Genomic DNA, 15,317 nt, shown 5'->3' with positions numbered 1-15,317 from the left:
TTTTTTTAAAAATTTTGATTTCAAAAATTTCAAAAAAAATTTATTTTTGATTTTGACAAAATTCTCTATACAAATAAATTTTTTACATAATTTTCTATAGAAATAGAATATTTTTTTTATTACATTTCACAAAAATACATGCATTGGGAAAAAGTACAGCTAATAGACAGGGTTGTCGAGCGTGGTTAATGTGGTAATTGTATCATAGATGCGTTTTCGCTATTAATACGATTCAAATACAACATACCAACGCACGGCCCTTGAAGCCATCACACCTAATATGGTTGAAAAGTCGTCTGACCAAAGACGAAACGCGTCCCATAGTGTTTGGTGCGTGTTGCAATCTTTGGCTTTCCTTTCCCATTGGCATCTCCGATCATTGAGCTCGTCTCGAAAGAGAAACAAACTAAAATTGTAAAATTTAATGATCTTCGCCCTAACAGGCAAAAAAACTTGAAATTAAATAGAATTTTTACAAAATTTGCTATAGAAATAATATTTTGATAAAATTTTGACAAAATTTTGTATTCAAATAAAATTTTTACAAAATTTCGACAGCACTCTAAGAGATATACTTCAGGAAGCTCTACGTGCAACATCAACGTGGGCTACCGAAAGTGGTCTAGGTATAAATCCGTGCAAGACATAAGTAATTCTTTTCAGCAGGAGATACAAGTTGCCTACAGGGGAACCTGTCACCTTAGAAGCAGAGAATGTTCCATTTACAGAAGGCACAAAATACCTGGGTATTTTGCTCGACAGGAAATTGAACTTCAAATCCAACATTTTGGAAATGTCAAGAAAGGCAACTCTTGCCCTATACACCTGCAAGACAGCCATTGGCAAAAGTTGTGGGTTTAGACCGCTTGTCATGCATTGGGTATATGCTGCAGTTGTCAGACCTATAATGGTGTATGGTGTTTTGGTATGGTGCACGGCGTACGGATTACACCGTACCTGAGCCACTTTTTGATATAGAGTACTGCATAACTATTCATGATAAAACCGATTGGAACTATCATAGCCCTGGTAACGGAAGTTACATAGACTTCTAGACGGATGGTCCTAAACGACCATGTGGGCCTTGGTGTGTACTCTAAAGATCTAGAATAGGTCATATCGAAAAGGTTACCCGACCACTGCAGTGTGTATCAAGCGACCACTGCAGTGTGTATCTCCTCAGACAGCCAGGCAGCCATTAAATACCTGGATAACGTATTTCTGAACACAAAAACCTCCCTCGACTGTCGCACATCTCCCAACGAGATGGCTAAATCGTTCAAAATTCACCAGTTTTGGGTGATGGGCCACAGAGAGCTTACGAGACTAGAAACTACCCTACACATTCCAGTGATACTGGAATCTGGGGGTATGCCTCTAGCGACATGTAAGCTAAGTTTTTAGAATCAGGCCCGAAGGACAACGAATGATAAGTGGTTACAAAGAGGAGGCTCTGAGCATTCCAAAACTATGTGGCCTAATCTAGACTTGAAGAGGTCTACCGCTTTGCTGACATTGGCTAGAACAGACGTCTCAGTCATTGGTCACTGTCTAATCGGAAAACATGCTGACAGGCTGAAGGTTGCCAGCAACGACTTTTGCAGAAGTTGTGAGGACATCGAAGAAGAAGAGACTATAGAACATATTTTGTGTATTTGTACCACACTAGCAGTCAGAAGGAGTTCCACATTAGGTTCTCAATGCTTTGAGAACCTGTCCGATTTAGCGGATGTGAAGATTCGCAAGTTATTGGGCTTATTGTAGGAACTAAAAGGCATCTTCCTTCTTCTGTTCTTGTGGTATTACAATGGACGAAAAAGTCTAAGTGAGTCTGATGGCAGACTTCCACCTAAACATAACCTAACCTAAAATTTTGACAATTTGTGTTTTCTGAGTCGAGCTGAACGACTAAGCGAATGTAACACACAAAGCAGAGATTGTTTTAAATAAGTTTTGAAGAAAAGAAATTGTCAGTTTTCAGACAAAGTAGGACATACCACTGGTGGACGCGTTTCAATGACCCATTATTACTATCCAAACAAATAAATATATGACGGAGCAAGGAGGTACTTAGAAAAAGTGAACACACAAAGCAGAGATTGTTTTAAATGAGTTTTGAAGAAAATAATTTGTCAGTTTTTCAGACAAAGCATTACAGATACCGCACCACTGGTGGACGCGTTTCGATGATCGGCTATTGCAAAAATAGATGACAGAACAAACGGGGCACGGGGGTACTTAGAAAAAAAGCTTACAGCGATGTTGTTTCTAAATGAAAACAAAAATTAGTTTCGAAAACAAAATCGACCACATGTTTGGTGGTCTTGGTGTCGCCGGTTAGTAGGGTTTGCCACGGTGTTTTTAGTAATAAGCGGTTTAGATTTTACATAGTCTTGGTGCTAATGTTCTAAACTACAAGTACAAGTAACAATAGGTAGTGAAACTGTAGGTCGGTCAGACGGACCGATATGTATTACGATGTTGCATGACATAACCACTCTTTGAAAAGCGTCCCCCAGTGCTATGATATAAGTTCTGCTTTTTGTGAAAAACTGGCAATTTCTTTTCTTCAAAACTCATTTATATGTACAAACTTTTGCTGCCATCTGATAGAAGTTAGACCTTTTTAACCTAGTTTTCTATTTCAAATAAGAAAAAACGGCAAAAGCCAGTTTTTAAAATTTTTTTTATTTTTATTTAAAAAAACCGCAAACGCTTATTAAATCTTTACCACCAGCCTATTCTTTTTTTGACTTCCCTCATACGCCAATACTCTCTAATTAAATCGGCTCCCTTTTCGGCTATCATTATGGTGGGCGCATTCGTATTGCCACTTGTGATATATGGCATTATGGAGGCATCTATCACACGTAAATTTTCAACTCCCTTCACCATCAGCTCAGGATCCACACAGGCGCTGTCATCATTCTCAGCACCCATTTTTACCGTACCCACAGGGTGAAAACCAGTGGTTGACATAAAAGAGGCATAGCAACGCCAATAAGCAGGAGATTTAAAACGAAAGCGATCACATTCCATCAAAGGCAATTGCATGAGCCCATAGTTATTCTCCCTAAACACTGAAGTTTTTTCCATAAACTCTACATAGCCAAGACCACGCATCATTAGCTCCATATCTTCGTTTTCATTGAAATAGCCACCATTAATTAGGGGAGGATCCTTATAAGAAGATGATTTTATTTTGATAATTCCTCTTGATATGGGTCGCAAGGGCGTTGCTAAAATGCCTAATATATCCGATTTTTCTATTTCTTTCAGAAAATAGTCCTTGAGATTTGTCTTCATACGCAAAGTTTTAAGCAAGTTAAGCATACCCTCCACATCCCCTCGGCGTATGGCAATGTGCTGCAGTTCAATGTCTGGATACATAGGTGAAATGCTGGCATCAGCCTTTATAAAGCCCACCAAAGAAGCAACTCCTGTGGTGCTTAAGGGTCCATCATGCTTGAGCAAATATTGATAGGTGGCATTTAACTTAGCCCAAGCATTGGGAGGCTCTGCCGGCAGGCGAAAGAAAGTCCAAACAATAACATGATCCTGTAAATTTTCACCCACTGGCAAATTGTGATGTAGAGTTAGGTTTAGGGGTTTGAGAACAGCCGCAGGTCCTATACCCGAAAGCATTAGAATTTTGGGAGTATCCACCGTACCCGCTGAGACTATGGCTTCACGGGCAATTTTCACTTTCATGGGGATCTTTTGTTGCATTAAAAATTCCACCGATTTCACTCTTTGAGCTGCTCTATCGAAATTTAACTTTGTAACCAGGGCATTTTTTATCACTTTCAAATTTGAACGGCTGTGGGCAATTTTTCCCAAATAGCTTTTGCCAGTGCTGTAGCGTAGACCATTTGCCAAAGTTCCCTTGACATAGCCATAGCCCACATAACTGCCTTCGACAAAATCTTCCACCATGGGTTGTTGTAATTCAGCAGCTGCCAGCATGAGAACTGAAGTTATGTCATTGTTGAAACGTCCTTGATGATTAAGAACAACATAGCCCTGAGGATGTGTACCATTGTCTGGAGGTGTAGTGGCTTTTTGGAAATAGGGCCAAACGTTGTCATAACACCAACCTACATTGCCTTCGGAGCACCAGCGATCATAGTCATAACGATTTCCTGGTATAAAGGATAAGCCATTCATGGCTCCAGAGCCACCTATCATTTTGCCTCTGGGCCAATGGCAGCGTTCATTTTCAAAGGCTTTGCAAGAGAGACCATTGGGCTCTGTAAAATAGCTGAAGGAGTGAGAAGTGTTCTGCAAAGTTAAATACAAACTGGGAATCTGAAGAAAGGCAAAGAAGTTAAACCAAAGATTGTCCAAATTCCCGTTTTTTCTCAACTTACCTCTGATTCGGTTGGAGGATCTCCTCCTGCCTCCAGAACCAATACATTCCATTGGGGGTTTTCGCTTAGACGACTGGCCACCACTGAACCTGCTGAGCCAGCACCTATAACCACAAAATCATAGGTATCCAAACCATGGCGAAAAGCCTGCTTGGCATGATCTTCTGGCCATGTGCTAGGGTTTGATAAATTACATTGAGCCGCCAATATGCCCTCCACCAAAACTGAGACCAAAGTATTCAGTGCACCCACACCACCAGCCGAGGGACACTGAGCCGCCGCTAATCCCAACAACGATGTGACATTTGCCAGCATCATTTCTTAACTAAGAAGTTGGCATGAATTTTTTCAAATTTTTATTTAAAATTGGTCAACAAATGAAGCCGGTTTTTTCTTCAATTGGCCCCTTTTTAGTTTAAATGACAACAATTGTTGTTCGATTCAATTTAAAGTCTTGAATTTATATGCAGCATTTTTATCAGTGTCATATCCAAAGTTCACTGTCTCCCCTTTAGAGTACCATTTGGGAGTATTTCCTTACTTCGCAGCCTAATGTGTTTTGATGAGAATTTTTATTTGATTTCACGCTTGAAACTTGATTTGACCTAATCAGGCGTAGCCATTGTGAAATAATGTAATAAATTAAGTATGGGACAATTTATTTGTAAGCAGATGACTTAATACAAATTACCTGCATTGACACCATTTTAGTCATTTATATCAGAATACTTATAGAACATGCGGATAACAAAAAGGCCCCCAGGGTGGTGGTTTGTGGCAAAGGGGACCAGAAACTTGGTCCCAAAAATGGGTATCAATTTCGTGCTTTCTAAATGAGCCCCATATTGCCATGGTCTGTAAATATGTATGTCCGATTTTTGGGTGTTTTGGGGGTGGGTTGGTCTCCCAGACACTTAGCCCTGTAAAACTATCTGCATCATGGTCTTCTCTCAAATACCAATTATTTAAACACAATATTGCCGTTGGCTTATGGGATGAGGCGTCCCCACAACACTTGGTCCCACATTTGGATATCAAATTCGTATTCTACTCCCAAATTCCATTTTTTTTGAGCCCCATATTGCCACGGCCAATAAATAAGTCCCATTTGGTGGTTGTTTTGGTGAAGTGGTGAACCCCAAGAAACTTGATCCTGAAAGTTGGTATTAATCTCGTGCTCTATTCCCCAATAGGTTGTATATGAGCCCACATTGCCATGGTCGGTAAATATGTACTTTAGGAGTGCCTTCGGGGAGGGCCGGCCCTATAGACACTTTTTACCGAATGTTGATATCAGATTCGAGCTCTATTCCCAAAGACTTTTCACTTAAGCCACATACTTCCTTGCTCGGTCAATTTGTCTCCTTCGGGTGTTGTTTTGGAGGAGACCTCCCCCAATGTTGATATCAGATTCGAGCTCTATTCCCAAAGACTTTTCATTTAAGCCACATACTTCCTTGGTCGGTCAATTTGTCTCCTTCGGGTGTTGTTTTGGGGGAGACCTCCCCCTCCAAGCACTTGGTTCCACATTTGGATATCAGATACGTATTCTACTCTACCCTGATCCCGAAAATGGATAAAAATTTCGCGCTCTACTCTCTAACACCTCTTATTTAAGTTCCATATAGCCATGGTCAGTGAATATGTCCGACTTAGGGGAGTTTTGGGGGAGACCTCCCCCCCCAAAACATTGACTCCACATTTGAATATCAGTATCGTTTTCCACTCGCAAATACCTTTCATTTGACTCCCATATTGTCAAGATTGGTCTTTAAATACATTTGGTGGGTTTTGGAGGTGGGGCGGCACCCCAAGTACCCCGTTCGAAATTCAGATACGAAATTTTTGGTTTTGGGTTACTATAAAAAAACGCAACTGAACGCCAGGGTTTGAATCCTGGCGAGACCATCAAAAAAAATTTGTATTTCCCCTCCTAATGCTGGCAACATTTGTGAGGTACCACACCATGTAAAACTTCTCTCCAAAGAGTTGTCGCACTGCGGCTCGCCGTTCGGGTTCGGCTATAAAAAGAGACCCCTTTTCATTGAGCTTAAACTTGAATCACACTGCACTCATTGATATGTGAGGAGTTTGACCCTGTTCCTTAGTGGAATGTTCCTGGGGAAAACTTGCAAAAATAAGAATACATACAAAATTTCGCTTAAATTACACCACATTTCTGAGATCTGGCGTTTCTGAGAATTAGGGTTAGGGGGAGGGTCCGCTCCCCCTCAAGTATAAAAAAATTTAGTATCCTATTTTCACCACGGGTCATTATGCACCATCTGTGAAAATCTGTTTAGCATAAGAAAATCTGTTTAGCCCTTTTTGAGTTTATACGGAGCAGACAAACAAACACAAATTGATTTTTAAACCCACCACCATAGAATGGGAGTATACTAATCTAGTCATTCCGTTTGTAACACCTCGAAATATTCGTTTTAGACCCCATAAAGTATATATATATTCTTGATCCTCTCGATGTTCTGAGTCGATCTAGCCATGTCCGTCCGACCGTCTGTCCAAATCACGACAGCGGTCGAACGCGTAGAGCTACCCGCTTTTCACAGATATTAAATATTGATGTAGATCATTGGGGATTGCAAATGTCGGTTCAGATTTGGATATAGCTCCCATATATACCGATCTCCTGATTTGACTTCTTGGGCCCCTGGAAGTAGCAATTTTAGTTCGATTTGGCTGAATTTTTGCACATACTGTTGCCTCATAACTTTCAACAACTGTGCCAAGTACGGTTCAAATCGGTCAAGAAACTGATATAGCTCCCATATAAATCGATCTCCCGATTTGACTTCTTGAACCCCTGGAACCCGAATTTTTCGCCCGATTTGGCTGAAATTTTGCAAATAGTGTTCTGTTATGACTTCCAATAACTGTGCCATGTATGGTTCAAATCGGCCAATAACCTGATATAGCTGCCATATAAAACGATCTTGGATCTTGAATTTTTGAGCTTCTAGAGGGCGCATTACTCATCCAATTTGGCTGAAATTTTACATGTGGTGTTTTGGTATCACCCCCAACAACTATGCTAAGTATGGTTCAAATCGGTTAATAACCTGATATAGCTGCCATATACACCGATCTTGGGTCTTGACTTTTTAAGCTTCTAGAGGGCGCAATTCTCATCCAATTTGGCTGAAATTTTGCAAGCTGTGGTTTGGTATCACTGCCAACAACTGTGCTGAGTATGGTTCAAATCGGTTCATAACCTGATATAGCTGCCATATACACCTATCTTGGGTTTTGAATTCTTGAGCTTCTAGAAGGCGCAGATCTTATTTGTCAAAATTCTATTTCTATACAGAATTTTGTCAAAATTTTATTTTTATAGAAAATTTTGTCAAAATTTTATTTTTATAGAAAATTTTGTCAAAATTTTATTTTTATAGAAAATTTTGTCAAAATTTTATTTTTATAGAAAATTTTGTCAAAATTTTATTTTTATAGAAAATTTTGTCAAAATTTTATTTTTATAGAAAATTTTGTCAAAATTTTATTTTTATAGAAAATTTTGTCAAAATTTTATTTTTATAGAAAATTTTGTCAAAATTTTATTTTTATAGAAAATTTTGTCAAAATTTTATTTTTATAGAAAATTTTGTCAAAATTTTATTTTTATAGAAAATTTTGTCAAAATTTTATTTTTATAGAAAATTTTGTCAAAATTTTATTTTTATAGAAAATTTTGTTAAAATTTTATTTTTATAGAAAATTTTGTCAAAATTTTATTTTTATAGAAAATTTTGTCAAAATTTTATTTTTATAGGAAATTTTGTCAAAATTTTATTTTTATAGAAAATTTTGTCAAAATTTTATTTTTATAGAAAATTTTGTAAAAATTTTATTTTTTAGAGAAAATTTTGTCATTCTTAATTTTGTGGTTACCATTTGCACTGCCTTTGAGATTAATGTTCTTATCTTTCCATAACGAAACTGTGATTGGGATGAATGGCCGGCCCTTTCCAGCTTCCTTAATAGATTAACCACAAGCCAAGCCATGGATAACAAATTAAAAGCAACCATGGTGCAAGTTATTTATAAATTAAATACAGAAACACAAAATTCATTTGGCAAAATAATCTCAATGAGAGTTGCAAAGATTCTCTTCTACAGTTTGCATTCCGCTTGGTCAACAAACAGATGTCTGGCATGTCCTCAGCTCATACATATCCCGCTCAATGTGCCATACCAAGTGTTGGCGCGGTCAATAGTTTGGTGACCATTTTGGTGGAGGGTATCCTAGCTGCTCAATGCAATATTTCCAGCCCAACTACTTGGCCAGAGGACTATGCTGATGAGATTTTGGTGAAGGGTTTGGAAAATTTTGATTTTGTGGTTATCGGTGCGGGTTCTGCAGGATCAGTGGTGGCCAGTCGTCTAAGTGAAAATCCCCAATGGAAGGTCTTAGTTTTGGAAGCAGGCGGCGATCCGCCACCGGAATCAGAGGTAAGATTTGAATTTTTTACAAAATTTTAATTTTTTTATACAACTTTAATTTTTGAAAAAATTTTTTTTAATATTCAATTGTTTGATTTCCTTTTCCGAAGAGGACAACTATCTTCGAAGTGCAGTCGTAATCCTGTTGACATTTTCGTCAATGTCTTCTTGTAAAAGCATAGAAGACATTGACGAAATTGTCAACAGGATTACGACTGCACTGGTGGGGTCCTTCGTAGATAGTTGTCCTCTTCGGGAAAGGAAATCAGCCCAAGAAAAACCCTGGATGACCGGGGAGATTCGCAATATTGGGAAAGGGGGTCGCAGACTTTTTAACAGAGTACGTCGTAAAAAAGCGAAAGTTTATTGGGATGTGTATTACACACGGCTCAAGGAATACAATAAGATTACCAGAGCGGCAAAACGTAGCTCCTAGAAGCTTTTTTGCGAACAGGTCGATAGGGTTTATGACGCCGCCAAAATAAAAAGGTTTCTCTCAAAAACCCATGTCCAAACTGAAACTTTAGTAGACGACCTGGGAGTGAGAGCAGGGACAAGAGAGGACATGTTGAGGCTTTTGATGAAAACTCATTTTCTACAGGACACGAAGGGACTCACGGAGACAACGGAATCATGGAATAATGACGTTGGGCGAAGGTTTATAATAACGGAATTTATGGTGAAGGAATCCTTGAGGAGCTTCAAACCATTTTAGTCACGCGGACCTGATGGAATATTTCCGGCGTTACTACAGAAAGAGGCAGCCTATCTGGCGCCTCATCTGGCCACTATTTTCACAGCGTGCCTAGGACTTGCATATACTCCGAAAGCCTGGCAGAAGGCAAGGGTGGTGTTTATACCCAAGCCCGGTAAGGCAAGTTATGCGACACCAAAGGCCTACAGGCCTATGAGCCTTAGGTCCTCTACTTAAAACCATGGAACGTATTGTGAATAACATGATCAAGAGTAGAACATCCAGCGAACTGCTGAAATATAAACAGCATGTCTATGTCAAGGGAAGGTTGGTGGAGACTGCCCTGCACGAGGTTGTGCATAAAATAGAAGAATCCTTCGATGCCAAAACGTACACCCTGGCGGTATGCATTGATCGAGGGGGCTTTTAATAATGTGCGGACCGACACACTAATCCAATCCTTAGACCAGTACCGGGTGTACCCGATCCTTAGAGACTGGATAAACCATATGCTAAGGAACAGGTGAATAAATTGTGTGTCCCATAAGGGAGAAAGTGGCACAAGGCACGCCACAGGGTGACCACTATATATGACCTATTACGGATGCTGACTGGGGAGGGATTTGAACCCGTCTGCTCCGCAGATGATGTTATAACACTTCTAAGGGGTAAGGATCCGAACGAGCTATGCAGAAGGACCGAAAGGGTCTTGCATATGGCATATGACTGGGCTAGACCTAGAGGTCTAAATTGTGTGTCCCATAAGGGAGAAAGTGGCACAAGGCACGCCACAGGGGGGGCATTTTATCGCCACTAGTATGGGTGACCTATTACGGATGCTAACTGGGGAGGGATTTGAACCCCTCTGAGTTGAACGCAGACGATGTTATAACACTTCTAAGGGGTAAGGATCCGAACGAGCTATGCAGAAGGGCCGAAAGGGTCTTGCATATGGCATATGACTGGGCTAAACCTAGAGGTCTAAATTGTGCGTCCCATAAGGGAGAAAGTGGCACAAGGCACGCCACAGGGGGGCATTTTATCGCCACTCCTATGGGTGACCACCATAAATGACCTATTACGGATGCTGACTGAGGAGGAATTTGAACCTGTCTGATTTGAACGCAGACGATGTTATAACACTTCTAAGGGGTAAGGACCCGAACGAGCTATGCAGAAGGGCCGAAAGGGTCTTGCATATGGCATATGACTGGGCTAGACCCAGAGGGAGAAAGTGCACAAGGCACGCCACAGGGGGGCATTTTATCGCCACTCCTATGGGTGACCACCATAAATGACCTATTACGGATGCTGACTGGGGAGGAATTTGAACCCGTCTGCTCCGCAAATGATGTTATAACACTTCTAAGGGGTAAGGATCCGAACGAGCTATGCAGAAGGGCCGAAAGGGTCTTGCATATGGCATATGACTGGGCTAGACCCAGAGATTTAAAATGTGTGTCCCATAAGGGATAAAGTGGCACAAGACACGCCACAGGGGGGCATTTTATCGCCACTCCTATGGGTGACCACCATAAATGACCTATTACGGATGCTGACTGAGGAGGAATTTGAACCCGTCTGCTCCGCAGATGATGTTCTAACACTTCTAAAGGGTAAGGACCCGAACAAGCTATGCAGAAGGGCCGAAAGGGTCTTGCATATGGCATATGACTGGGCTAGACCCAGAGGGTGAAAGTGGCGCAAGGCACGCCACAGGGGGCATTTTATCCCCACTCCTATGGGTGACCACCATAAATGACCTATTAAGGATGCTGACTGAGGAGGAATTTGAACCCGTCTGATTTGAACGCAGACGACGTTATAACACTTCTAAGTGGTAAGGATCCGAACGAGCTATGCAGAAGGGCCGAAAGGGTCTTGCATATGGCATATGACTGGGCTAGACCCAGGGGTTTCAATGTTAACCCGGAGAAGACTGAAATATGTCTGTTCACGAAGAAGACGAAGGTGGGTCAATTTAACGCATCACGCTTTCTCAATAAGACGATTTCGATATCTAATGAGGTCAAATATTTAGGTGTGATCTTGGACAGGAAACTGAATTGGAAGTGTCACATTCAGGAGCATACTGAGAAGGCTCACAGATGTTGGACACTATGTTGGGCACAAGCCGTAGTCTCGAAATGGGGGCTAAATCCGAGGATAGTCCACTGGCTCTACAGGAGCTTGATTAGACCAATACTTACTTACGCCCCAGTAGTTTGGTGGACTGCTATGGAGAAAAAGTGCAACAACTATACAACAGGTCCAGAGAACGTAGGCGAAGCGATGAGGACCATGCCCACTGGGGCACTAGAGAATATTCTAGATATCCAACCCATTGACATACAGATTAAGTGTGAGGCAGCCACTGCGGCTATGAGACTTAAGGTGATGGGAGAATGGATTGAGGATGGGAGCAGCTGATACCATCGGGGTATAATCCAGGCGACGATAGGAAACCTGGAAGGAATGCGTGTAGTGGTGTGGTGCTAACGCGAGGATGTCGAGTGTGTTCTTTAAAAAACATTTTAGTTTTTTTTTTTAATTTTTTTTAATTTCTATTTTTTTTTAATATTCTTAAACATTTTTTTAAACTTTTTTTTTGCATTACGTTTTTTTTTATAGTTTTTTTTTTAATTTTTGTTTCTTTTTTCCATTCTTAGGTCCCTGGTTTATTTTTCTCTCTGATGCATACCAATTCCACATTTTCCTATTACCCTGAGCCCAATGGCCGTTCCTGCAAGGCCATGAAAAACGAACAATGCCACTGGCCTAGAGGTAAAGTCTTGGGAGGCACCGGAGCCATTAACTCCATGCTGTATGTGCGAGGTAATCGTGCTGAATATGATCTTTGGTGTGCTGCAGGCAACGATGGTTGGTGTTACGATCAGATATGGCCATATTTTCAAAAGGCTGAAACTCCGGCAGAAGATAAAAGCAATCCTCAAGGCTATGTTGTGGTGGGGAATTATGAAGAACATGATGGTGATATACAAGATATGCTGCTAAAAGGATCTAAAGAATTGGCAATACCCCAGGTGAAGGATTTTGTGGAGGGCAGCTATGTGGGATATGCTCAAATCAAAGGTACCATAGATCAGGGGCAAAGGGCAAGTTCAGCCAAGGGTCATTTGGCCAGAGTAAGCAAAAGATCCAATTTGAAAGTGATGAAAAATGCCCAGGTGACTAAAATCAATTTCAATGACAAAGGAGATTTAGTGGAAACTGTGGAGTTTAGATTGAGAAACTCCCAAGACTTGAAGTTGAAAGTAGGCAAAGAACTGATATTGTCTGCAGGCTCCATTGACTCAGCCAAATTGTTGATGCTATCCGGTGTGGGACCCAAAAAGGTATTGGAAGCCTTGCATATACCCTTAAAGCACGATTTACCTGTGGGTAAAAATCTACAAGATCACATAGTTGCTCTGGTATTTTTCCGCATACCTGCTGCTATGGCAGATCCCAAAGCCCTGCTGGATGAGATCTATCAATATGTTATACATCATCGAGGACCCTTAAGTTCAGTGGGCACGGCCCCTCTCACAGCATTTCTGCAGACAAACTCTACAGCTTCGCCACTATATCCCGATGTGGAAATGCATCATTTGCTATTTAGAAGAGGAAATAACCAGGCCTTGGAGTTATACCTCAAAGGCTTGGGGGCCCAAGAGAAATATAAGGAATTTTTGCAACATCAGCTTCAAGAATATGACATTATGGCAATACATGTGTTGGTTAGTCATCCAAAATCGAGGGGTAGCATAAAATTGAAATCCTCCGACTGGAAGCAAGCACCTCTCATAGATAGCGGTTATCTAGAGGAACAGCATGATGTGGATGTTCTTTTAAGGGGCATTGATTATTTGAACCGTTTGGAGGCAACACATGCTTTTAAGCAAAAGAAGGCTGAAATCCTTCACATTCCCATTAAAAAATGTGACACATACTCCTTTAAATCTCCGAAATATTGGAAATGCTATATTGAATATTTCTCCAGCACTTGTTATCATCCAGTGGGTACTGTTAAAATGGGAGCTGAAACTGATAGCACTGCCTGTGTCAATCCCCAGTTGAGAGTAAAAGGTGTGGAAAATTTAAGAGTGATTGATGCCTCCATAATGCCTTGGATTTCTAGTGGCAATACCAATGCTCCCACCATAATGATAGCCGAGAAGGCAGCGGATATGATTAAAAGTCAATGGCATGGTGATAAAACGAAAAGTGAATTGTAAAGGTTTTTGTGAAAAAAAAATTAAACAAAAATTTATAACGCAGAGAAAAAGATTGCGAAATAATTGTCAATTAAATATTTAATGGGAAAATGATTAAAAAATTTATTAATTCAATATTTTTTTATATATAAAATTGTCTTCATTTGGAAGCTTAATTAAAAAATTTTTTTTTCAACAAATTTTAATTTTGTTTTTACTTATTAATGAAAAAACATGTCATTCATAAGTAATTTTTAACAAAATTCACATAGTGGATTATATTTAAAAATCTGGTCCAAGTAATGGGTGGGACGCCCTAACCCCAAAGCCCCTAAAATAGGCTTATTGGATAAGCATAACAATATGGTACTCAAATGTAAGGTATTTGGTAACAGATTACGAATATGACCAGGAAAAAGGAATAAGGTTTATAATTTGTTGATATCGGAAGGGGGAGCGGACCCTCCCCCTTATCCCAAAAACACCACCCAAAATCAAAAGTGGACCGATCGGGACAATATGGGTATCAAATGAAAGGTATTGGAGAGAAGAATACGAGTATGGTATTGAAATGTTGGTCTAAGTACCCAGCGGGCCGCCCCTACCCCACAACTACCCCAAACAGACATATTGGACGTTCATATCAATATGGGGCTCAAATGAAAGGTATCCGGGAGCAGATTATGAATCTGGCATATAAAGTCAGGTAGAAGTAATGGGGGGGTCATTCCAATCCCCTAATTGGGCATATTAGCTAATCACAACTATATGGGACTCGGTTTGTTTGTTTCGTCCGTGTAGGCTCAAAAACGACAGAGCCGGTTATCTCGAAATTTTCATAGATTGTGTAGGTTGGTCTGTAAGGAAACAAAGACTATATTATTTTTCGATATTGGAAGGGGGGGCGCACCCTCCCCCTTACCTTAAGTTCCCAGCGGACCGACCCAATCCCAAAACTCCCTCAAGCAGACATATTTGACGTTCATGTCAATATGGGACTCATGTCAATATGGGACTCATGTCAATATGGGACTCATGTCAATATAGGACTCATGTCAATATGGGACTCATGTCAATATGGGACTCATGCCAATATGGGACTCATGCCAATATGGGACTCCCAGCGGACCGACCCAATCCCAAAACTCCCTCAAGCAGACATATTTGACGTTCATGTCAATATGGGACTCATGTCAATATGGGACTCATGTCAATATAGGACTCATGTCAATATGGGACTCATGTCAATATGGGACTCATGCCAATATGGGACTCCCAGCGGGCCGCCCCAACCCCAAAACTCCCTCAAACAGACATATTTGATGTTCATGTCAATATGGGGCTCCAATGAAAGGCTTTCAAGAGTAGATTACGAATATGGCAAAAAAATTAAATCTATGTAATGGGTGGTTTCCCCACCCCCGAAAACCCCCCAAAAACGGCATATTAGTCTACCATGGCTATATGGGACTGAAATAAATGCCATTTGGCAGTAGATTAGGAAAATGAAATTAAAATTTGTGGTATGGTATCTAGGTACCGCTTGCAAATGTAAATTTTGCCATGAATATTCCA

At 40.5% G+C, this 15,317-nt stretch overlaps 2 protein-coding genes across 2 annotated transcripts; one reads left to right on the top strand and one right to left on the bottom strand.

Moving 5' to 3' along the window:
- Nucleotides 1-2,727: 2,727 nt before the first annotated feature.
- On the bottom strand, nucleotides 2,728-4,688 carry LOC106085749 (glucose dehydrogenase [FAD, quinone]). Its single transcript, XM_013250153.2, has 2 exons — nucleotides 4,371-4,688; nucleotides 2,728-4,308 (listed from the first exon to the last, which is right to left on the bottom strand). Exons 1-2 carry the CDS (start codon nucleotides 4,686-4,688, stop codon nucleotides 2,728-2,730), a joined length of 1,899 nt encoding a protein of 632 aa, XP_013105607.2.
- A 3,855-nt stretch (nucleotides 4,689-8,543) lies between these two features.
- On the top strand, nucleotides 8,544-13,763 carry LOC106085751 (glucose dehydrogenase [FAD, quinone]-like). Its single transcript, XM_013250154.2, has 2 exons — nucleotides 8,544-8,840; nucleotides 12,195-13,763. The coding sequence occupies exons 1-2, from the start codon at nucleotides 8,544-8,546 to the stop codon at nucleotides 13,761-13,763; spliced, it is 1,866 nt and encodes a 621-aa protein (XP_013105608.2).
- The last annotated feature ends 1,554 nt before the right edge of the window (nucleotides 13,764-15,317 follow it).

This window comes from Stomoxys calcitrans, chromosome 4 (assembly GCF_963082655.1).
Source record: "Stomoxys calcitrans chromosome 4, idStoCalc2.1, whole genome shotgun sequence".
Taxonomy (NCBI): Eukaryota; Metazoa; Arthropoda; class Insecta; order Diptera; family Muscidae; genus Stomoxys; species Stomoxys calcitrans.
The sequence above is the reverse complement of the archived record's forward strand: the minus strand, read 5'-3'. Positions and strand labels throughout refer to the sequence as shown.